This window comes from Lutra lutra, chromosome 3 (assembly GCF_902655055.1).
Source record: "Lutra lutra chromosome 3, mLutLut1.2, whole genome shotgun sequence".
Lineage (NCBI taxonomy): Eukaryota > Metazoa > Chordata > Mammalia > Carnivora > Mustelidae > Lutra > Lutra lutra.
In genome coordinates this window covers 105,379,987-105,403,793 of record NC_062280.1, presented here as the reverse complement: position 1 = coordinate 105,403,793, position 23,807 = coordinate 105,379,987, and the positions used below count along the sequence as shown (strand labels likewise).

The 23,807-nt window shown below is 38.2% G+C and overlaps 1 protein-coding gene across 5 annotated transcripts in view; it reads right to left on the bottom strand.

The window, feature by feature from the left end:
• Positions 1-3,697: 3,697 nt before the first annotated feature.
• Positions 3,698-23,807, bottom strand: part of EPB41L5 (erythrocyte membrane protein band 4.1 like 5) — a 145,030-nt gene continuing 124,920 nt past the window's right edge. The window contains exons 19-25 of one of the 5 annotated variants that reach the window (XM_047722605.1): positions 22,147-22,275; positions 19,189-19,253; positions 14,841-14,931; positions 12,569-12,643; positions 10,072-10,113; positions 9,582-9,712; positions 3,698-4,532 (exon numbers count right to left, since the gene is read on the bottom strand). In XM_047722605.1, coding sequence (XP_047578561.1) covers positions 4,466-4,532; positions 9,582-9,712; positions 10,072-10,113; positions 12,569-12,643; positions 14,841-14,931; positions 19,189-19,253; positions 22,147-22,275 — 600 coding nt within the window. In that variant the 3' untranslated portion in view covers positions 3,698-4,465. The remainder of the gene's footprint in view (positions 4,533-9,581; positions 9,713-10,071; positions 10,114-12,568; positions 12,644-14,840; positions 14,932-19,188; positions 19,254-22,146; positions 22,276-23,807) is intronic. The other 4 variants (XM_047722604.1, XM_047722606.1, XM_047722607.1 and 1 more) reach the window with 4 other exon arrangements.

Sequence of the window (23,807 nt, the reverse complement as noted above, 5' to 3'; positions counted from 1 at the left end):
CCTCATCTCACTGAAGGCTGATAGATAGGAAAAGGTTCCAACTTTCTTCTGATCATTGAAAAACCAGGGTGTTTACATTTTTGAGAGGAAATAGGGACAAATAATAAAGAAATGTACATTCTTCAGTCTGCAGAAGATTCCAGGCTTCAAAGCAACTGAAAGGCTGAGGGCAAGACTGATTAGAAATTGGTGAGGCCTCCCAAAGACTCTCAGAGCTGGGAGACCCGGACTGCACCTTGTCCGTGTGCAAATGAGGATGGCAACATCTAGAAATGTCAGGTGCCTCCATGTGACAACTGCTGTTGCAGAACCTATGTGAGTACTCACCTGCCTCCCAGGGAGCCATGCTGCCACTACACCAAGTGTGGACTTGGGAGCTGGCACCTGTCTTTGTAAATGCACCCTGAGTGGAGCACAGCCAGCCCATGCGCGTACTATTGTCTGTCCATTCGTGTGCTTCGGCAGTGCAGCTGAGCCATGAAGTACTAACTGTCTCTGCTCTTCACAGAAAAACTTTGCTCATCCCTGCTCTAAGTGAGAAGACAAGAGCTTTGCTTCTCAAGACCCTTACTTACGGAAAAAGATGGAAGATTTTTCTCAGTGTAAGTGATGCCAAATAACTCTGCTCTAACAGAATCTCTGAAGTGACCCCTGAGCTTTCATTCTGGAGTTTTGCAAGGAAGACAGGGGTGCTGGTTTTAGCCAGAATTGGGAAGCATAAGAGAACAAGCAGTCAAGATGCAAGCAACAACCCAGGGCTTTCACCCTTAACTGCCCACAGTGCATCTGTGATTGTGCAAAAACAGATAAAGGTGAAGATAAACAGTAGGCTGTAAGAAATATTTTTAAACAGAGTTTTTCTTAAAACAATATAAACATTTTAGGAAAGCTGTTAATGGTATGTCTAAATTTATCAAGACCAAAGGAACCTAGTTATTCCTTTGTTCCACAGTGTTTCTCAAAGGGCAGGCATGGAAGAACAATGAGCCCCTCCAGAGTACACGAAGGTGATACTACCAACAACGGTAAGAAGTAGGATCTCATTTATCATCTCACAAGTTCAAAAGAAGAGTCAAGGGCAAAAAGCTGAAACCTATCATTCTAATTTTAAACATTCCTGCCAATTCTTCCTTCCCCTACCGAGGCTATCAAACGGCCTGATTTGAGGTTCCTCTCCTTTCCATGCCCCCAAGGCCTGTAGCAGATGCCGACCACATGGCACTGTACTAAGTGTTCCTGGGGCAGAGCGCACAGGGAGCCGTGACACAGGGGCAGCAGCACCAACCCAGTCCTTGCAAGCCCCACAGACCCACGAGGCCTGGCAAGACAACAAAAGAAGCCCTGCCACTCTCTCAGCAACAGCCTCAATCTGCTCCCAGTCACAAGTTCCATCATCACTGATCCTAATGAGTTACCACAGTCAAATCTGGTACTGGAAAATCTGGGAAGAAAGTAACCACAGAGCAGCTGAGCCTGTGGCTAAAAGCCTTCTGTTATTTGTTGCCAATCTGGGTCTGTTATCTCAGCTATAAATCACCTCCAAACTACCTTCAAACGGAAGAATGCTAACAGCTTTCTAGCTGGAGCCCTCAAATCATCTATTGTTCTTGCTCTTTTCAAATGAGTTCTCATTACTTCTTACTTAATTGTTGCCAATATTTCTTTTTAGCTACACTTACTAAGGTGCATGGGAACCTCATTCTAGAGAAAAACTTCCTGTCCAACTAGCTGTCGTTTTCAATAGCCAGTAAGGTTCTTTCATCTCATCTGAGGATCAGAACTTTAGTTAATCATATGATTCTCAGATGTGCAGGCGGGTTTTAATCTTCATAGGGGAGGACTATGCCCTGAAGGTCAACAGCGGGTCATGCCACCAGAGCTGTCCCTCCTCCCACTTCGATGTAACCGACCTGCCTTCTTATGCACTATTATCTCAAATCTCACTCTGCTCACATTCTTTACTGACGCACATATATCAACTTCTCTCTCATCACAGGGACAGACTTTTCCCATCCCTCTCAGACACATTCACCAGATATCCTGAGCCTTGCCATTCTCTCACCTCCACTCTCAGATGAGCAAGAACAAGATCAGTGTGACAGCAGCTCTGGGGAAGGCACCAGCAGCAGTCATGACAGGGAAGTTATACGTGACAGGTATCTAAACTGCCAGGGTTAATTCATCATTAAAATATTAATTTCCATGTTCACCAGTTTGTGTCAGGACAAAAGACAAAATTTCCTCCTTTTAGCCTGAGATTAAAGTAAATTTTAAGAAAGTCCTTTTCAATATGCCAACTGGCAAGAATATAGGTACCCAAAGACACAAAGGTTATAGAATATATTCAGCAACTTATTCTTAAATTGTAAAAAGTTTAAAATAAGGATGGTGCTACCTCCTAAACTGGACGGGAAGTTTAGGCCTTCCAAGTTAGTAATACCTTAGCTGCTCTGTGGTTAGATGCACATCTTTAACCTTCCAGTACATCTAGAATTGTCAGCACCCTGGAAATTTAAATGTCTAGTCCTGCGTGTTTTGGGTCAGGCCCCTGGTCAAGTCCTTGGTTCTAGGTATCACTTACAGCTGCGAGAAAATTCGTTTTACAATTAAGAATTGGCAAGAGTTCCACCAATGAAATTCACAAGCTCAGCACAATGGCTAAGGGGAAGCAGCCAGCAAGAAGTGCCAACTTTCTTTCCTTCAGCAAAGTTGTTCTGTGCAAAAGTGGTTTCCAAACTCTATAGCTCCCTGGGAAACAGCACAAGATTAAAATTCCTGAGCTTTCCAGTCAGACACTAGTGTGTGTTTGCCTAGCACAAGACTATGCTACAGGGAACACAGGACAGTCCAAACCATGGAGTTTTAAATATCACACAACTGCATGTTCTCTTGTGCTGAGCAACATAAATTAACACCCAGTTATATACATAATACAGGGCAGAAAACTAAACATCGAGGAGGTATAGTTTGATACCAGTCCTTGATCACAGGGATTAACGACAATGATACCAATATGGTTTCTACCTCATCTTCACTTCCAACAGCAACTGCAGTTTACCTCCTGCATTCTGAATTTTTAAAGCTAAAATAAGTGTTCTTCTGGAAGTCAGGATTGCAAGAGGTTATTTTTATACTCTTCTTCATTTTCTATAGGCACATGTGCTACTTTTACATACAGATTTTTTTTTATACCAGAAGTGATTAGGAATTAGAGACCTTTTAAAATTAACACAAAATTCCTAATGTAAGGTGAGATACCAGTTCTTACAGTATGCTAAGTACAGTTTCAGACATAGGTGTTCAAGAAACAAAACCCCCTCAACTCCCAATTGCCTATTTCTGTCTTGGTATTTTGGTTTTGTTTTTAGTTTAGTTTAGGAGTTCTAAATTGATTCAGCTCATATTAAAAGGAAATGAAGCCTATATTCAAATCAGTGCCAGTGTGGAGAAGTGACTGTTGTCTTCATCCAGCTGAAAAGTTAGAGAGTATGTGTGTGGTGCATGTGAGGGCTTCCTGTGGGGAAGCAAGGCTTTAAAAAAAAAAAAAAAAAAAAAAAAAAAAAAAAAAAAAACCAGGATGCAAGGGGCGCCTGGGTGGCTCAGTGGGTTAAGCCGCTGCCTTCGGCTCAGGTCATGATCCCAGGTCCTGGGTTCGAGCCCCACATCGGGCTTTCTGCTCAGCAGGGAGCCTGCTTCCTCCTCTCTCTCTGCCTGCCTCTCTGCTTACTTGTAATTTCTCTCTGTCAAATAAATAAATTAAAAAAAAAAAAAAAAAAACCAGGATGCAAAATATGCACAATTGATTTCTCTGTATTCTTCTCAAGGTTTAGCTTACCTTAACGTAAACTTAGGAGTATTAAGATAGCCAGTAAGAAGCCAAAAGTATAGGAGACACCTGAAAACCTTCTGTATTCTAAACTTCTCTTAGTACTGTAGTAATTATAAACACTTAGGCCTCAAACTACCTACAAGGTGTCCTCATTAATTTCCTAAACTCCTGATTTCCAGTACTGCATGGATTAGGGGAACTTCGCTAACAGGCATTCACATCAAGGATACTCAACCTGATACTACAGAGAGAAATAACATTCAAAAGGCTATTACTGACTACCAGAGACAGCCTGGTTACGGAGGGGTTATGAACAATTATAACCACTAGATGGAGCCAAGAGTTCGAAGAAACAACAGGGAAAAAGAATTCCCTTGTTTCAGAATATACAACTTAAATACAATTATAGAAAGTAAAGACCAGATACCCTCATTCGGGCAAATACGTAGTGTAATTAAACCCTTCCAGCTGGACGGAAAATGTTTTTCATTGAGTTGAAGTCAAATCTGGGTGAGCTTTTTTACTCACAAGTAAGGACAAGCTCCTGAATTTGAACATTCCAAGAGAAATGGATTCAAGGATGGACAGCTGCAGAGCGCTGAATATTCCAGTTACAGGTGAGAAGGAGCCAGTCCCTCAGAGCTCAGTTGTCAGTAAACACTTCTGCTTCAAGACTGTTTCTTCCGCCAACGTTGGAAGAGAGCTGAAAGGAAGAAAGAAGGGATTATTATTCAGTGAAACCCTCCCAGTGGTTTCACTGGGGAGCAATGTGCATTTCTTCACCAGTGCTAAGAGGAGCACGTTGAGAGTAAATTACAGACCTAAATGACTATGCAACACCTAATTTAGCAATGAGATATTTACAGAAGGGAATTTTCTAGATAAATGGTACTTATTTCATCTTGAAATGAAATCTAGAAGGTATCAATTTCCCCTACTGCCTTGAATAAAACATACCAAACACTTAATCATTTCTTAATGAGTCAGGGTTATTATTATGAATGGCAAGAACAGTACTGTGGTGAGCACTGACAGCAAACCTGCTCAAGATATACCAAGGTCAGTGGGAACACTGTTCTGTGCTTTACACAGATAGTCCCAGATGGCTGTGGCTGAGTTCCCACCAAGTTAATCTGCTTTGTCAGAGTTATGTGAAAAATAAAAGGATGTGGGCCTTGCATGAGCACCCAAGAGTCTCTGCCATAGCTGAAGAGCATGAACTGAGGCAAGGATGTAACATCATCTATCTTGGTTTCATTAAAACTTAATATCAAAATATGTAGTACAAAGGACAGAATTTAACATGTCAAAACTACGAACAAGCTTGATAGTTGAAACAGCAGTCATGTGTAACAGCCCTCTCCATTTCTACTACATAGAGACAAATACTTTCAACAGTTTTTTTGTTTTTCTTTCCCGGCATTTTCTTTCACTTTTCCGTATCTCTGTTTCTTCAAGTGTTGTCTCTGGGATTTGTTATAAATGCAAATTCTTAGGCACCACCCCAGACAAACTGAATAGTAGGCTCTGAGGATGGGACCCAGTAAGCTGTGTTTGTTTTAAAGATTTATTTATTTTCGAAAGCGCACGCACAGTGCATGTGCATGAGTGAGAGAGGCAGAGGGAGAGGGAGAAAGAATCTCAAGAAGACTCAGCCACTGAGTGATGAGTGTGGAGCCCAACGCTGGGCTCAAGCTCATAATTCTGAGATCACAACCTGAGCTGAAACCAAGGGTTGGATCCTCAATCAACTGCACCACCCAGGAGCCCCTAAGCTGTGTTTTAACATGCCCTCCAGGTGATTCTGATGTACAACTAGCAAAAGTCCAGGTGGCCTATTTCTATAGTGACTTCCTGCCATGGACTATAAAAACTTACCATTCTTAAGAGCCCACTCACCAGCTCCCTAATCCTTCCTTCCTACCTTTTCAACACAGTTAAATGAACAATTTTCATGATGTTAATATTCAGTGTTTGTTGTAATTATGCAAATATTTTCACAACTGCTATAAGCATATTATATTTTTTCTTATATAATTTGCTCTTCCTGGATTGAAGAACTGCTTCCTTTTTTCACTGTTTGTTCCATTTTCTGTACTTATTTCTAATTTGTCCTTAAGCTTGCAGCTAGAACCATGGATCTCACCATAGTACATTCACACGTGTCATTTAATTTTTCAAAAACTGGAGTAGGCCACGTGTTTGTGTTTTTTTCTTGGCAATATCCTTCTTGGAACTCTGTACCCCCTCTTCAAATCTGTACAGAATTGTTCCTAGACCGGTGGGGCAGCTGCTGCCTCATAACTTTCTTCTACCTTCCTCCTGGTCAGTTCCTATACCTGTTTCCTGAGTCCGGTGTCTTCCTCCTTGGATAATCACCTTGTTTTGATAAAACACATCCTCCAGTAGGTAAATGCCTGAGTAAGACCGCATGGGAAGTATATATTTTAGAGAAACTCCAGGTCTACTCATTCTAATCTCACACTTACCTGATAGTCTAGACATAAACATCTAGGTAAAAAATAATTTTCCTCCAGAATTCTGAAGGCATTGCTCCATTAACTTCCTGCTTTCAGAGAAGTATGCGTTCATTCTGATTACCAATCCCTTCATGTAATCTTTTTTACCTCCCTCTCTGAAGACTTACATATCCTTTCTTAATTCTGATATTCTGAAATTTCATGATGGTCCTTGGCGTTGTCTATTTTCATTCTTTGTGCTGGGTACTCAGACCCACTCAATCTAAAAACTCAAGTACTTTTCGGTGCCTGGGTAGCTCAGTCGTTTAAGTGTTTGCCTTGGCTCAGGTTATGATGTCAGGATCCTGGGATCAGGCCCATATTAGGCTCCCTGCTCAGTGGGGAGTCTGCTTTTCCCTCTCCCCCAGCTCATGCTCTGTCTCTCAAATAAATAAAATCTTAAACAAAACTAAACAAAAGTACTTGTGAGAAATCTCAATTCCTCTGACAATCTTATTTACTCTGTTCTTCTTTCTGGATCTTCGATGATTCATATATACTGGGCTGCCTGGACCAATCCTCCCAATTTTCTCTTCTGTCCCAGTTTTCATCTTATTCTTCTACTTTTTTGGGAGATTTCCTCAACCTTATCTTCCACACATTCTTTGGATTTTTACTCTTAACATGGTTAATAATTTCTAAGAACACCGCAGATTCTGTTTCCTTCCTTTTTCATTTCCTGTTAGTGTTGCATGGATACAGCATCTCCTCTCTCATGAAACTATCATTTGTGAAGTTTCTGATGCTCATGTTCCCTTCTGTCCTCCCTGCTTCTTTTTCAGCTTACTGATTTCAGGTTTTCCTCACACTTCTGGAAATCTTTGGCTCTCTTCACACTTATGAGGAAAGCACCTATTCATATTTAAAAGTGAAGCACTGGACTGTCATTTGGAAACTGTACATACGAAGAAACTCATTAACTAATGGGCTTGTAGTAGTTGCAGAGGACTCCACAAAGCTGTGTCTAGACTTTAGACCCACAGAAAATGAGATTATAAATGTGTGTTGTTTTAAGATGCTAAATATGTGGCAATTTGCTACACAACAAACTAATAAACATAATTATGTTTACACAATTATCTATATTGCTATTTATGCAGTTGACTATTAATGGGGTTTTGGAAAGTTTTCAGCTTGGGCTATTATGAATACAGCTGCTATAAACATTCTTCTACATGTCCTCTGATAGACATTTATTTATATTTCTACTGGGTATGTATATAATAGAATCACTGAGTCACTGGGTATGTTCAGCTTTAGTTGATACTGCCAAACCTATTTCCAACATGGTTATTCCAATTTAAAAAGTTCCAGTTGCCCCATACCTTCACCAACACTTGATACTAGGTGTCTTTTTCACTTCAGCAATTCTGGTAATAGACAGTGGTCATTACATGGTGGTTTGAATTTGTATTCCTCAATGACTAGTCAAGTTGTACACTGTCATGTATGCTAATTGACCACCTGGATATCCCCTTCTGAATTGCCTTTTCAAGTCTTGCAATTTTTCTATTTATCTGTTGTTTTCTTATTGATTTATAAGAGATTTATATATTCTAGACATATAAAAGATTCTTTTCTTTGTCAAAGAAAGATAGATGGAGATCAATGGGGAGGAGGGAGGAAGTGGAAGTATTTTCTCTCTCTCTCTCTGGCTTCCCTTTTTGAGATCTTGAAATCATTTCTTTTAATGAACAGAAGTTCTTGATATAATCCAAGTTATTGATTTTTTCCCATTATTTAAGCTTTTGACCTGTTTAAAAAATATTTCCTGATCTTCAGAATGTTTGCTTATATTTTCTTCTAAAAGCTTAATTAGCTGATGTTTCACATTTAGATCTGCAATCCATCTAGAATGGATTTTTGTGTATGGTCTGAGGTTGGGTCAAAATTCATCTTTTCCCACATGGGTATTTAATTTGTCCGGCTGATTTACTAAAAAGCCATCCTTTCCCCACAGCACCACACCATCTCTTTTTCACAAATCAGGTAACTGTTTATGGGTGAGTTTGTTTTTAGACCCTATTCTATTCCACTGATTCATTTATCTTTTTTTTTTTTTTAAGTATGATTGACATTTAACATTATATTAGTTTCAGGTGCACTACTTCTACCTGTCCTTTTTGATCTCTTTAATTCCTCTATGACTATTTTGTTCTGGGAAGAATGTCGACAATCTCTTCTTTCATCTGTAATTTTTAATTTAAAAGTCCTAAGAACTCATATTTTGTTGTGTAAACTCAATTACAAAGCATTATCACCTGGTTCTCTGCACATAATCTCTATTTTTACAGTGGCAATTACTAGGCATACTAGGTTAGAAAAATAACCTATTAAAACTGTACACAGTGCTATTTGACAACTATATGTGAGTTCCCTACGGCAAATCCCATGCCTGTTTTGTTCATTGCTATCTTCAGTGCTGCCAAACCAGATAACATCAATGCCTGGTACATAACAGACATTCAATAAGTGTTTGCTGAGTGAGTGATTATATTACTTTGAAGACTGTGGAGATAAGAGAACTTTAAAATGGAACTATCAATTCCTCTCAAGTTAATCAGCTCAAATAATTTTTCCAATTAATGAGGACATTTCTTCTTTAATTAGGGAAGCATCTACTTCGACTGACCTACACTCTCAACACCAGGAGGATGTGAGAAACAGACATCACCAGGAAGTCTGACGTGAGAATGAAGGCAGCTGTGCATCTTTTGCAAAATATATACAGTTTGGGTTCTAACAACAAAAAGTTGAAGAACTACACGCCAGACAAAAGGTTTTTTTGAGTCTAGCTTCTGTTTGAGGCAAGCAGTATGTTGAAATGAACTTGTAACAGGTATTGGTAAAAGGTGTATTAGAGCCCTCATCTTGGGAATCTCCGACCTCACTCTTATCTATAACTCTTCACCTTATAGATGAACAACGTAATAGTAAAAAATGAAAGGAAAAGACATAAATGAATTTTAATATAAATTTTTAAAGATAAGCCTGTTAATATGTTGACATTTATGAAGACCATAAAAATATATAAGGATTACCTCATGATTTTGTAGAAAATTGTTATAGACAAGAAAACAGAAAAAACACTATTCTAAATAGGGAAAAAATTTATCCAGTTTCAATTAAGTTCAGTTAAAGAACTGACATTACTGCTATAAATATATTAATTTTATTATTTTTTTCCTCCTAACAGATGCCTAAGAACTGCAATGGAGAAATAATTTCCTCACCTGGTCACAGCATCCACCAAGAATGGTGCTGGGGGAGAAATCAGCGAGATCACTTCTCTGTTACCATGTCCCTCCTTCCCTGCCAAGGATGGTCCACTTCCTGCCAGTCCATTGGAAAGGACACTGCTCTGCTGAGGGAGACAGACACACCTGAGCAGAGGTGACAACACCGGCTCGGGCATCAGCAGTTCAGCTCCAAGCTACCTTCCCTAATGATTATGGTAATAAGTAAGAGGATTTTGATGGTCATGGGCTGTTTTGGTTTGTTTTTTAACATACTCCACCTTAGATTTTTATATTTGTTTTCATCAGCAGCATTAAGCCTTTACAAACAGAAACACTAAATCACTAGTTTGAAGCCATTAAGTTCAGTAAACAGAACTTTGGGAATGAACCCACATTTTTTAAGGAAAAACAAGATTCTGGTAATCCTTTAGGCCTTACTCTGAAAGGGTAACCAAAATAAAAACTGCAAATATCATTAACTTACTGGTATAATCCACCGTGGTGTGATCATGGATGTTGAAGATACCTAAAATAAATTTTATATATGTGTTTACTTTTAGGGAAGACTTGTTCTCATAATCATGCTCACAATGTTTTCTTCTCCGGAATGCACTGTAGAGGGAGACAGTTCTTAATGGCTCCCCCTGAGCTGACATGCACTTTGAATCCAAGATCCTCTTCTACAACACAGACGTCATACTCACCACTTAAGAAACTGTTATAATTTTAAGAATCTCTTTAATTTAAAAATGTTCTACTCCAAGAAAGCTACTACTACTTTCAGTTCCATATTAATAGGACTTCCCCCACCCCCCAAACCCAGCACCCAGTTTAACATTTTATTTTCTGACATTTCAGTTCATTACAAATAATCATAGCCTTCTTGGTAGCATCCTGAACAATGGATTGGGACTAATCCAAATGAATAGCACAAAGAAAGTACATAGGAAAAAAAAATCTGTTTATATACAGGTCATTCTCTAATTATCATTCATGCATATAGAAACACTCATATTGCTCCTAATTGTGAAGGACCTAGAAATAATGAGAATAATAAAGTTATAGAACTTATATTGGGGGGGTTATAATGACAAAGTTTAAGAATAGAAACAGAAGTCTTGAATGAGAAAAATATTGTAGTCTTAGCTAAGAACACAAATTATTATAAATATATCAATTCTTTCCCCAAATAAACTTATGCATTTAATGCATTTACAAATAAAAATCCAAAGGATTTTTGGAGGGGTGGGACCAGAAAAAGTTATTCTAAAAATCTTCTGAAAGAATTAACAGGCAAAAATTTAAAAACAGCTACATAATAATGCTTGGCAGGCCTTACTCTGTATCAAAATCAATAAAAAAGCTAAAGTTAGGGGCGCCTGGGTGGCTCAGTGGGTTAAGCCGCTGCCTTCGGCTCAGGTCATGATCTCAGGGTCCTGGGATCGAGCCCCGCATCGGGCTCTCTGCTCGGCAGGGAGCCTGCTTCCTCCTCTCTCTCTGCCTGCCTCTCTGCCTGCTTGTGATCTCTCTCTGTCAAATAAATAAATAAAATCTTAAAAAAAAAAAAAAAAGCTAAAGTTATTAGTAGAGTGTTATATTTCTAATAACAGAGAAATCTGTTAAGTGTAACAGAACGGAGAGTCAATATTCAGAATCTAAAATATGTGATATTCTAGATTTTGATTTAAAACAAAAGCAGCATTCTAAATTTACAGGAAAGGGAAAACGTATCAGTGATATAAAAAAGTTGTTTAGGGGCGCCTGGGTGGCTCAGTGGTTTAAAGCCTTGCCCTCAGCTCAGGTCATGATCCCAGAGTCCTGGGATCGAGTCCCACATCCGGTTCTCTGCTCAGCAGGGAGCCTGCTTCCCGCCCCCACAACCCCCCGCCCCCACCTGCCTCTCTGCCTACTTGTAATCTCTGTCTGTCAAATAAATAAAATCTTTAAAAAATAAAAAAAAATTAAAAAGTTGTTTAATCAATGATTTTCATCACCATATCCACTTACAATAGAGTGCACATGGAATAAGGTTCTGAGTTAGGCCCCAGGAAGTTCTCCTCTGAGCTTTAGGCCATCTTGCATTAATCTTTGAAGTTACTTCTTTTATCTTTATAAAGGATTATCATGGCTAAACACTGACACTATCCCTTTTGTCTTCTGCCTGCTCACTTTCCCAGACTTATGATCCTTATCCTTTGGTAAAGTTTCTGTTTACTGATCTAAGCTACTGGTTACCAAAAGGTGGTTCCCAGACCACATCTGCATTACCAGGAACATGTTAGAAATGCAACTTCTCAGGCCTTAACTACCAACAAGCCCACCGCCCCCCAACCAAATCACAAACTCTTAAGGTGGAGCCTGGCAATCTGTGTTTTAATACACTCTCCAGGTGATTCTGATACACACCCAAGTTTAAGAACTAATGATCTAAGCAAACATTCAGGTCCAGAGAAAAGTACCATCTGTACTTCCAAATCTTCAAAATGACATCTAGTTGCCACAGCAATTCTTGTCATATTACTCATAACACACTGAATTTGTACATCTTTCATCTCAACTATACAGTAGGTCTCTGGAGGGAAAGCACTGTTTCTTATTTGTATTATAATTTGGTCACAGTACCCAACACACACTGTCTCCTATACTGCAATAACAAGCCATACTTTCAATGCCAACCACTCTTACGCTCTATGTCCTTATTGTTTCAAATTCTTTATGTTTATCCCCATATACTTCCTTACGTTACTTAATAGAGTGTTGGATTACAAATAGGCTTACAGTAACATTTGGTCACTATACAGTGACACATAAATTTAAACTGGTGAAATTTTAATAGAAAGGCAAGGCTAAGTGGTTACTGAAATATGACCTTTTAAATGCACAGTTTTACTAAATGGTTAAAAAGGCAAAAATTGGAATGTAGCAGGAATATTTTTCAAAACAGAAATTCCTTTCCAACTTGCTGTTTTAAAGCTATTTACCTGAGGTGGGACTGTGTGGTCCATTAGATTCTCAGTTAGAGATAAAAGCAAGGCATCCAATTCATCTGTGGCATCCTATGAATGATAAAATATTTATAGCTGTTGAATGACTCATAATCATCAAACTAAATTTTTTCCATATCCTCTCAACTTATAATTCTGACCCAGCCTTTGTTGGTGTTAACCTTTAAACAAACAGGGATACTCAGGAATCATGGTTATTATAGTGATTCCACTTTGCTTGGAGGGGAACCTAGACCAAAACCAGAAGTTGAGAAAGCTAAAGTGTTATGGGGGGCACCTGGGTGGCTCAGTCAGTTAAGTGTCTGCCTTCAGCTCTGGTTATGATCTCAGGATCCTGGGACCAAGTCCCACATTCAGCTCCCTGCTCGGTGGAGAGTCTGCTTCTCCCTCTGCCTCTGGCCCTCTGCCCAACTTGGGCCCTCTCTCTCTCAAATAAATAAAATCTTAAAAAACAAAAAAACAGTGTTATGGGAATTTTCATAGCGCTACTCTTTTTGGTGAGACAAAACTCAAGTAGGGTTAAGACTATTCTGGCTTGGGGTGCCTTCACTTAATTTTGGTTAAGTGTCTGCCTTCAGCTCAGGTCATGATCCCAAGGTCCTGGGATGGAGCCCCACATCAGGCTCCCTGCTCCGTGGGAAGCCCTGCTTCTCCCTCTCCCTCCAACTGCTGCTCCCCCTTGCTTGTGTTCTCTCTCTCCCTCTCTCTCTCTCTGTCAAATAAATAAATAAATAAAATCTTTAAAAAAAAAAAAGGACTGTTCTGCCTCTTAGCTCTTAGACTGGAAGAGAGAGATAAAAGTTTCAGCACAGGAGACAGTAAGTAAAGAAGATGCCTAAATTCCGAAGACCTCTTTATTCAGAGGTACCCGTACTTCACTGTTTGAAAAAGAGTACAATATGAACTTCCCCCATAAATGTTAATCAATACTTTTTAAATAGTATTTGAAGCACCTAACGGAAGATGGGTCTCTGTATTACAGAAAAAGAAAGAGAGAGAGAGAGAGAGAGAGAAGGTAGGTCAGTAGGAAGAATTTAAAGATAATAAAAGATAAAATTCCAAACTGATAATAAGAAAAGTAAGTATCTAGGGTGTAGTAAACATAACAAAAAAGGCCCTTCATTTATACAGTCCTATTTCCATCTATCTATCTTCAGGCTGTGGTCAATCTCCTATTTATGTCTCAACATTCCACTTAATTTTAATCGCAGGTAGGAAAAAATTGTTCTAAAAAAAAAAACAAATTGTCTCTCCCTTCTCACATCTCCCTCCTCTTCTGCCACCACCTCCCACCTGTGGCCTGAGTGCCCCCAAACAGCATGTATATATCTCTCCCATAATGTATTAAAATTCACTCTCTCAATGGAATGTAAGCATTCTGAAAAAAGAGTCCATGTTTAGCCTTTGAATTTTTGAGACTAGCATGCTATCTGATACATATTATAATATGCAATAAATCTCTGAATTAAATGACCTGCTCTGTTCCAAAACAATTTCAGACTTCACTTAATTTTCAATGATCAAAGATGTCAATGTATCTTTTTAGGATTTTAATTAGCTGAAAAGAAGCTCCTGACTGAAGATATTTTAAGTTGGATTTTTTAAACCCAAAAGTCTGAAAAATTATACACCTAAATCTCAATTATAAGTCTTTGGATAGCAGGAATACGGGTGATTCCTAACTTCTTTTTATGAAATATTTGACAAATTACTACAGTTAATGCATTTATGTGGTTAAAGAGCAAAATGGTAAACGTTCACTTATAAGGGTAATTTTTCATTTAACTTGCAAATTAAAACATTCAATGGGCAATGAACTAGGTTTCTATGATTTCTGGACTGGTAAGGGCGTGACAAGGGGCAGAAAAGCAGGGGCTATGACGAGCTGGTTATACTACAACACAATGATAGGGTGCTGGTGTTTCAAGCAATCATTATTTATTTAGTGCCTACTACATGCCATCTAGTGTTTGAGACACTAGGGAGGTATAGCCAGCATCAAAAAATGAAAAATACAAAGATCACCTAAAACAAAAAGACCAACAACTAACAGAAAAACTGAAGAAGCCCTGAGATACTCTTGTGAAAGATTTTGACAATGGGAGTCTCTCCAGAGAACTGAAGCTCAATGCTTTTCTCACAGCTTAAGTTCTGGTGTCAGTCAGAAATCACCAACATCTGTGGTTATACCACAGGACTCAATTCAATATGGTCTTCGCAGAAACTTTCAAAGCCAAGTGTCCGTTACCTTAAGAACAGAACCATTTGCTGCAGGTGTGGTATGCATCAGAGCAAGAGAATCTTCAGGGAAGGGCACATTATTCTCATTTAATACAGCACTGGAAGAAAAAGATAAATTCACATCATGGAGCACCTATACAGGCATAGGGAACATGTTCGAAGAAAGGACTTCAGAAAGAGCAATAATTCATGTAGAGGAAAAAGAAATGACAATCTATGAGGAGCATGACAGCAGTTAGTGTTGCATTCATATGTGAGACCCTTCTCCACCCACCATGTAACAGTTTTCATATCCACACCAGGCTCATTCACAGATGGATCAAAATGGTAGACTATTTTGCTTCCCTACTAAATCTCACTGAAAGTTCAGAAAAGATTTATTTTAAAAAGAAAGATACACAAACAAGATAGATCAAATTGAATGATTTTTAAAAGCTGTCATCAAATACATGAATGGGAAAGCTCAGTGGACTAAAAACTAACCAGAATACCTGAGATATGGGAGAATAGTCAGAAAACCATAGGAAGAAGCCACCATCTAATGACACAGGCTGGACACTCTGCTGTAGAAGGCAGAAGCAACACCTAGAGTGATCCAGATAGTACAACAGGACTAGCCAGGTGAGAGGTATATGCCAGAGAATGGGTTACTAGGCCTGCCAGCAGGAATCACAACAGTGTCTAATCTCAGGTAAGAATAACAGGAACAGGAGCAGTTTCACAGATGGCTTCAACACCAGGGAGGAAACGGGGGGAATCTAGAGCCAAAAGGCCATCATTCACCAAGGTAACACATCAAGTAGGAAATCCCAGTCCTTCCTAATACTGCTGAAAAGTGTGTAATTAGGAGCAGGTCCTGAAGCCTACAAGGAGAATAAGAAAAAATGAGAAATATATCCTAGATTGAAAAAGTGAGACATAATTAGTGAGGTGGAAGCTAGGACCCATAACAATGAGGCAAAAAGAGGCAAAGAGATGAAAAATAAGAAGGGATAGTTATGAGAAACAGAAATGATCATGATGTTTCAACTAATGGATACTTGACATTCAAAAAGATAATGGCTTATGATTTTCCGGAACTGAAAAAAGACCCATATATGTCTTCAGATTGAAAGGCCACCTTGAACACTAAAATTTTTTTTTAAAAAACCTATTCTTAGACAGTAATGAAAATGCAGAACTTGAATAAGCAGTAAAATGTAAAAGAGAGAAAACATAACTTTGTGCTTCAGAAAGAAGCAACAGCTCAGAGGAAAGGACTCAATATAAGAAAAAGTGAAAAATAAAAGGAGTAAAATATTTCTTACAACAAATTCTCCCAACCCTTCAAGAAAAGATTAGTCACATACAATTTACACTTCTGCAAAAAACAGGAAGAAGGAGATGAAAAGCTTCTGCAGCCATTCTGCTCAGTCATGACCCAGCAATTTCACTCTCAGGTATACACCCTAAAAAAATCTTCACAACATGTATAAGGAAGAACATGTACAACATTAATTTGGAACAACACGGCCCATTAATAAAAGAATGAATAAACTGTAGTTAAAATGTAGTTAAAAATGTAGTTAAAATGGTAGTTAAAATGAAGGGAATATGGATTTTTTAAAAATTCAGATACGTCAAAACAAAAAAACACTGAATTACATACTTCTAATGAGTGAATCACACAGTATTTAAATTTTACCCAATAAAGCTGTTAATACAAAAATAAATGATCTGAATAGATGTTTCTCCAAAGTAAAAAAGACACTGAACATTCATCAATTCAATCTCATCTTGGTAAATGAAAATCAAAACCACAACAAGACACGCTTCATACTCTCTAGGACGGCTGTAATTTTAAACATGGAGAATAATGAGCATTGGAAAGGATGTGGAGAAACTGGTACCCACATACATTGCTGGTGGGAACTGAAACTGTGTAGCTGTTTTGGAAGACAGTTTGGCAATTCCTCAAAAAGTTAAACACAGAGTTACTACATAATTAACTCAGCAATCACCCTCCTGGGTATATAAAGAATTGAAATCATGTCTACAAAAATTCTTGCATGTGAATGTTCATAGCATAGCATAACAGTCAAAAAGTGGGAAAAACAGAAATGTCCATCAATTCATATAAGGATAAACAAAATGTGGAATATCTAATACAATGGAATATTATTCAGCCCTAAAGAGAAGTGAAGTACAAATACATGATACAATATGGATCAACCATGAAAACATTATGTTAAATGAAAGTAGTCAGATATGAAAGGCCACATATTATGTGATTCCACTAATATGAACTGTCCAGAGTAGACAAATCTAGTATGTGGAGAGATTGCAATGGGTGTAATGTTTCTTTTAGAGGATACAGATATTATGGAATTAGACAATGGTAATGGTACAAAACTCTTGTCAGTATACTAAAAAGCACTGAATTGTATACTTATAAAGGGAAAACATTATGGTATGGGAATTACAACTCAATAAAAAAGATAAAGATGGTCTAAATCAACTACAGCAAAATGTAGTATTGTATGGTATTACAAAGCTTGCAAGATATTACAAAGCTTGATATTTGGTAAACAGCCAATATATAATCTCCGCAGTTTCCTCTGTGCCTGAAATATTTCCTTTTTTAAAAGGGGGTACAGTAGGGGCACCTGGATGGCTCAGTCAGTTAAGCAGCTGCCTTCAACTCAGATCATGATCCTTGGATCCTGGGATTGAGCCCCAAAAAGGGCTCCCTGCCCAGCAGGGAGCCTACTTATCCCTCTGCTCCTCCTGCTTATGCTCTCTCTAGCTCTCTCTCAAATAAATAAATAAAATTTATTAATTAAAAAAAGGGGGTACAGTAATTTCTTAAAAGTGTTGTATGGCACAGGAACAAAACAGACTACAGAAAAGATTAACAGAAAAGCAAAAGGTCCAGAAACAGACCCAAGTTTAAACAAGAACTTAAAGAATACATTTCAGGGGCGCCTGGGTGGCTCAGTGGGTTAAAGCCTCTGCCTTCGGCTCAGGTCATGATCTCAGGGTACTGGGATCAAGCCCTGCATAGAGCTCTCCGCTCAGCGGGGAGACTGCTTCCCTCCTCTCTCTGCCTGCCTCTCTGCCTACTTGTGATCTCTGTCTGTCAAAAAAATAAATAAAAATCTTTTTAAAAAAGAATACATTTCAGGGGTGCCTGGGTGGCTCAGTGGGTTAAGCCTCTGCCTTCAGCTCAGGTCATGATCTCAGGGTCCTCGGATTGAGCCCCGCATTAGGCTCTCTGCTTAGCAGGGAGCCTGCTTCCCCTCTCTCTGCCTGCCTCTTGGCCTACTTGTAATTTCTCTCTCTGTTAAATAAAGAATACATTTCAAGTCCTATGGGGAAACATCAATAGCCATTTAGAAAAGCAAATCTAGAAGTAGGAGTACATTCTAGGTTCTTTCCAGCTTTAAGAGGTCGATGAACTGGGCAGGCCTCTAACCCCATTATCCTCTTATTGGCCAAAAAAAAAAAAAAAAAAGAAAGAAAGAAAAAGAAAGAAAGAAAGAAAGAAAGAAAAAATTTTTTTTGATGAAGTTCTAAAAGGCTCTAATAAAAATATTGTGGGCCAACTGATTTACTGAAATTAAAGAAAAAGTTACATTTTAATTCCAGTTTTACCCTAATCATCGATTAGCTTGTTTCCTGAATACTAACTATAAAGTTGTATACACAAAGCATGCTATATGCTTAAGGGCTATTTTGGTTACAGTATCTGGAACTGAGTATGATTAATCAGGAAATTCCTCACTGAATACATTTTGAATAATGGGAAGAGGAACAGCATTCATTCATTCAACAATGTTTAGCACCGACAAAGCAGAGAACACTGGATACACAGTGATGAACAAAAACAAACTGGCACAAAGCAGGGGATAAAAGCCTAGCAAAGCAAATAAATGGCCTAATACTCATTAAAGAAAAGAGAGGCAGAAGGGACTTGGAGAGAACAGCAAATAAATTTACTTGAATAGTGTGAGGGCCCATAATAAAGTTTGTAAGAACAAGGCCACTGCGATAACAGGATGGCACTAGAATTAAGAGAAATAATATACATTCCACATCATGTATAAGATTAAAACTATCTTTAAAGATTGCTTTTGCTCTGCAGTTTGATTCAGTAAAAGAATGAGAATGCAGAGAGACAAATTAGAAGTACCTCCAGATAATCTAAAACTAGGTAGTTAAGCAGCCAAGTAATGGACAGAAGAGTGAACTGAAGCTATCTTTCAAATAGCCTGCAATTATGAGGTGATACACTGGAGAAGAGGAAAACAGACCAAAAAAAGAGAAGTGAAGAGGAGAAAAACATCAATTTAATTCTGTCTAACCCAGAACTGTACCTGTTTGTGGAAGCATCCTGAACACTGGTGTTTTTATGACTTAATAAGCTATCTTCTCTTGTAACCTAAGAAAATGAAATCATAAAAAAATTAAATATTTGTTGAGGATATAAGAAATTTATACTTCTTTCCAGTAAGAACAAAAATACCACTTTGCTTCAGTTCTGGAAGTAATCATAACTTGTCCATGGAAATATCCATACTATGCCTCTTACAGCCCCATCCCGCACCCAAATTAATAATCCACGCTTCCACTTCAACAGCACAGAAATTCACACCCTGTACTAGACAGCTCTCACTTAAATTTAAGATACCATGATGTGTTAGTCAATATGTACAGAATCCCAAAAGATTCAATGCCAGAATTTTTGGAATTTACATGATGAAAAGAAGAAAGAGATGTTAAGCAGTGTATTTGGCTTTTTATTTTTTCCTGAACACAAGGAATATGTTAAGAGGAAATTCTAAAATATTTTTCTGAAGGGGTCACTTTTTTCCTTTAACTTTATTGCAGTATCATTTACATACAGTAAAACGCACCCATTTTTAATATAGGATTTGATGAATTCTGAAAAATACAGAGGTGCATAACCAATGCCAAAGTCACCATGTGCAACATTTTCACTACCCTCACAACATTCCCTTCTGGCCAATGCAACCTCATCAAAAACCCTTACACATGGCAAACAGTGAGCATTATGTCTTATAGTTTAATGTAAATGGAATCATAATACCTACATTTTTAGTGTCTATTTCTTTAGAATGACATGATGTTTTTGAGATTCGCCCATGGTGCTGCATGTATCACCAATTCATTACTTTTTATGTGCTGAGAAACATTCCAATGAAAAGAGATATCACAATTTGTTTATGTTTACCTGCTGATGGACACTTGGGTTGTTTCTAGTTTTTATCTATTTCAAATAATGCTGCTAGGAAGACTCGTGTACTATCATCTGTGTGAACCCATGTTTTTATTTCTCTTGGGTAAATATCTCAGAGTGGACCTCTGTGGTCATGTGGGAAGTATATGTTTAAAACATCACCAAATTCTTCTTAAAGTGCTTATATAACATTTTATATTCTTACCAGCCATGTGCACTGCAGAAGCTCCATCACTGCCAACACAGGCATGGTCAGTTCTTAATACTGGCCATGAATGTGTTTTTTAGCATGAAGTGTGATGCTCACTGATGTCCTTTATTAGGCTTAAGAAGCTCCATTCTGTTTCTAGTTTGGCTGTGAGCATTTATCACAAATGGGTACTGATTTCTGTGAAATGCCTTTTCCATATGAATTGAGATAATTTACTTTTTAATATGGTGAACTGTAGTGGTTTTTGAAGGATAAATCAACTTTTTTCCTGAGGTAAATGCTACTTTGTCTATTTTGTTAAGGATTTTTGAATCTATGTACAAGAGGAGTATCGGTCTATGGTTTCTTTTCATATGAAATCTTTTTCTGGCTTTGGTACTAGGGTAATATTAGTATCAGTAAATGAGGTGGGAAGTCCTCCCTCCTCTTCTATTTTCTGAAAGAGTTAGTGTGGAACTCTTATTTCTTCCTTAAAAGCTCAGTAGATTTCAACAATGAAGGCATCAGGTCCTTGATTTTTCTTCATGGGAAGGTTTCTAACTATAAAATGAAATCTCCTTATTTTAGGGTCATTCAAGTTATTTTTTTCTTGCTCAAGTCAAGAAAAATCCAAAAGTGTAAATGAAATGTAAGGCAGTGACAACAATTACTACTGCTAAGACAACATGCAGCTTCAACATTGGGGATTTCAACACTTAATTAAATGCTCTTTATGTTCCATGTCCTTTACATTATATTATCTTATTCTTGTAAACCACCTTAAGGTAGGTACTACCAATATCCTTTCTTAAACCTAATTAAACTGAGGCTCAGAGAAACTAACTTGCCAACTCACAACACTAGTTTGTGATAGACTAGAAATGGGATTCAAATTCAAGTTGTCTAATTCCAGAGCCTGTACTGTCATATTTTACATTTACTTTTACAGGCAAATATTATGTCTTAGGTTTATAATCGTGGGGAGAGGATAGATAAAGCATGAACAATATTCTGCAAATCATCTCAGGTTCCCTTCAAGGCTTGTGCCTGGGGACAGAGTGGATAAAGTGCATCTTCTCAACAACAGGATATTTCGAAATTCTAGTTGAGAATGTGATTTAGTGAGAAGGAATTCTGTTCTGATTTTACTATGGAGGATAAGTCTGAAAGTTAGGGAGCATCAAGGAAAAACTGACTTTGGAGAAGAAGGATGCCATAAACTTCATGGGGGCTGGTCCTTCCCCACTGCATCCTTCACAATGTCACAGCCAACTCCTTCACCTGTTAACTGTCACTCTTGTGACACACAACTCTGCCAAACTGAGGGCAGATGGGTGGTGGGGAACAGCAGATTGCTAAAGAAAGACCTAAAACCACAGGCTTAGTGTTGATAAGAACCTCAAAGTCATTAGATTTTCTGGCTATAAAAGTGGCAAAGATTAGAGACTCACTTCTATAGGAATTTGACTTAAAAAGAAAAAAGAACTTCTTATGCCCTAGAGGGTCTTTACTTTCAACTTTTTATCCCATGACTGTCCCCTCTTAATTTAGCTTGTACTGAGACTCAGGAAGGCATTCTGCCATCTTGAGCATGTGTATGGGTACTACTCTCTATCTCTAATCACTAGCTAGGTCGTGTCTTTGGGTCTCTCTGCTGTTCTTTTCCCTTCATCAGGACTATCCCCATTAAAGACAGCTTACCATTATGGACATTGGGGAGGGTATGTGCTATGGTAAGTGCTGTGAAATGTGTCAGCCTGATGATTCACAGACCTATCCCCTGGGGCAAATAATACATTATATGTTAATAAAAATAATTAAAAAAAAAAAAGAAAAAGAAAAGAAAATAGACCCAATGTCAATAAATAAATAAAGGCAGCCTACCTTGTGTACTGCTTCTACTTTCGCCTTCAAAATATTACTCTTCAAGTCAGGAGGAACTCTTCTGGCATTCAATCCTGGGCTCTCAATGGCATTATTAAGACATTTCTCAGTCAACTTCACCACCTCCTCCTAGATATTAAAAATATACTGTAAGCAACTCTGATGGATTATAGTTATACGGAAATAGGAAAGGTGCTGATGAAAGTTCACATTCAGACAACCAGGAAATCACGTGTCTTAAATAGTCATGTCCTAGTCCAAGAATAGTCACCTCCCACATGCAGTTTCAAACTAAGGCACAATAATCACAAACATGAAATATGAATTGGTAGGGGTCTCTAGAAATCATCAAGCCCAATTTCCTGTCTTTAAAGCAACTGAATAACTGACTACATCATTCAGGACAAATGCTTGAATGAAATCGTACATGGAAAACATGAGTTGTTTGCTGTAATTCAACTGATTTTAGGTTAGGCCCTACACAAGCTAATCACTGCAATTCTGGAGCTAACACCAGTAGATGATTTTGTTTAGAATTATGTTACTTAGCCACAAACAGTCCCTCTCAGGTATAGACTACGAAAATGACAGAACAAAGCCCAAGTCCAGTCAGTAAAGGTCACAACGAAAACATTATAAGTAAACCATTATGAAAAGAAATAAATGGAATGAAGCAAATTAAGAAGGTTAAGTGCTGGGCGCCTGGGTGGCTCAGTGGGTTAAGCCGCTGCCTTCGGCTCAGGTCATGATCTCAGGGTCCTGGGATCGAGTCCCACATCGGGCTCTCTGCTCAGCAGGGAGCCTGCTTCCCTCTCTCTCTCTGCCTGCCTCTCTGTCTACTTGTGATCTCTGTCTGTCAAATAAATAAATAAAATCTTTAAAAAAAAAAAAAAAAAGAAGGTTAAGTGCTCCTGGATGGCCCACTTGGTTAAGCATATGGCTCTTGATCTCATTTCTGATGGTGAGTTTAAGCCCCACACTGGGCTCCGCGCTTGGCATGGAACCTTCTTAAAAAAAAAAAAAGTACTTTAAATTATCTGCACTACAAATGATACTTAACTTGAGTGGCAACAACAAAACACTTTATCACTATTATAACTGTGCTTGATATTTAAGGCTGGTCTAAACAACAAAGTCACTCTAAACATTTTCTTAGTCTTAGACACAGCTTTTGTTCCGTAAAACAGGTTAGCTGCCATGTATGGGATTACACACTATGCCATTCTTTCAGATTTGAAAGATTTAATTAATGTGCTTATTCTGATTTGGTGTTTCTCAGTGTGGTTTCCACACATCTGCCTCTGTGTGGGACCCTAAAATCTGAATGATCTGAATGTTGAAGGAGCTTCCTTATGTGATTCTAATATACATAAAAGTCTAAGAACCACTGCTTTGGACTAAACTCTAATGCCTGTGACTGCCTAGTCTTGAGAATGATTCCTATTAATTGCAGGAAGTCCCTAGGTCCTTTTTCAATTATAGGTAGTTCATATGGTATAATCCAGCAATCCCACTTCTGGGCATATATTCAAAGGAAACAAAATTACAATTCTGAAGAGACTTCTGCCCTCCCATGTTCACTACAGTATTATGTGCGGTATCCAAGATACGGAAACAACATAAGCATCCATGGAAGGATGATGGATTAAAAATGTGGTGAG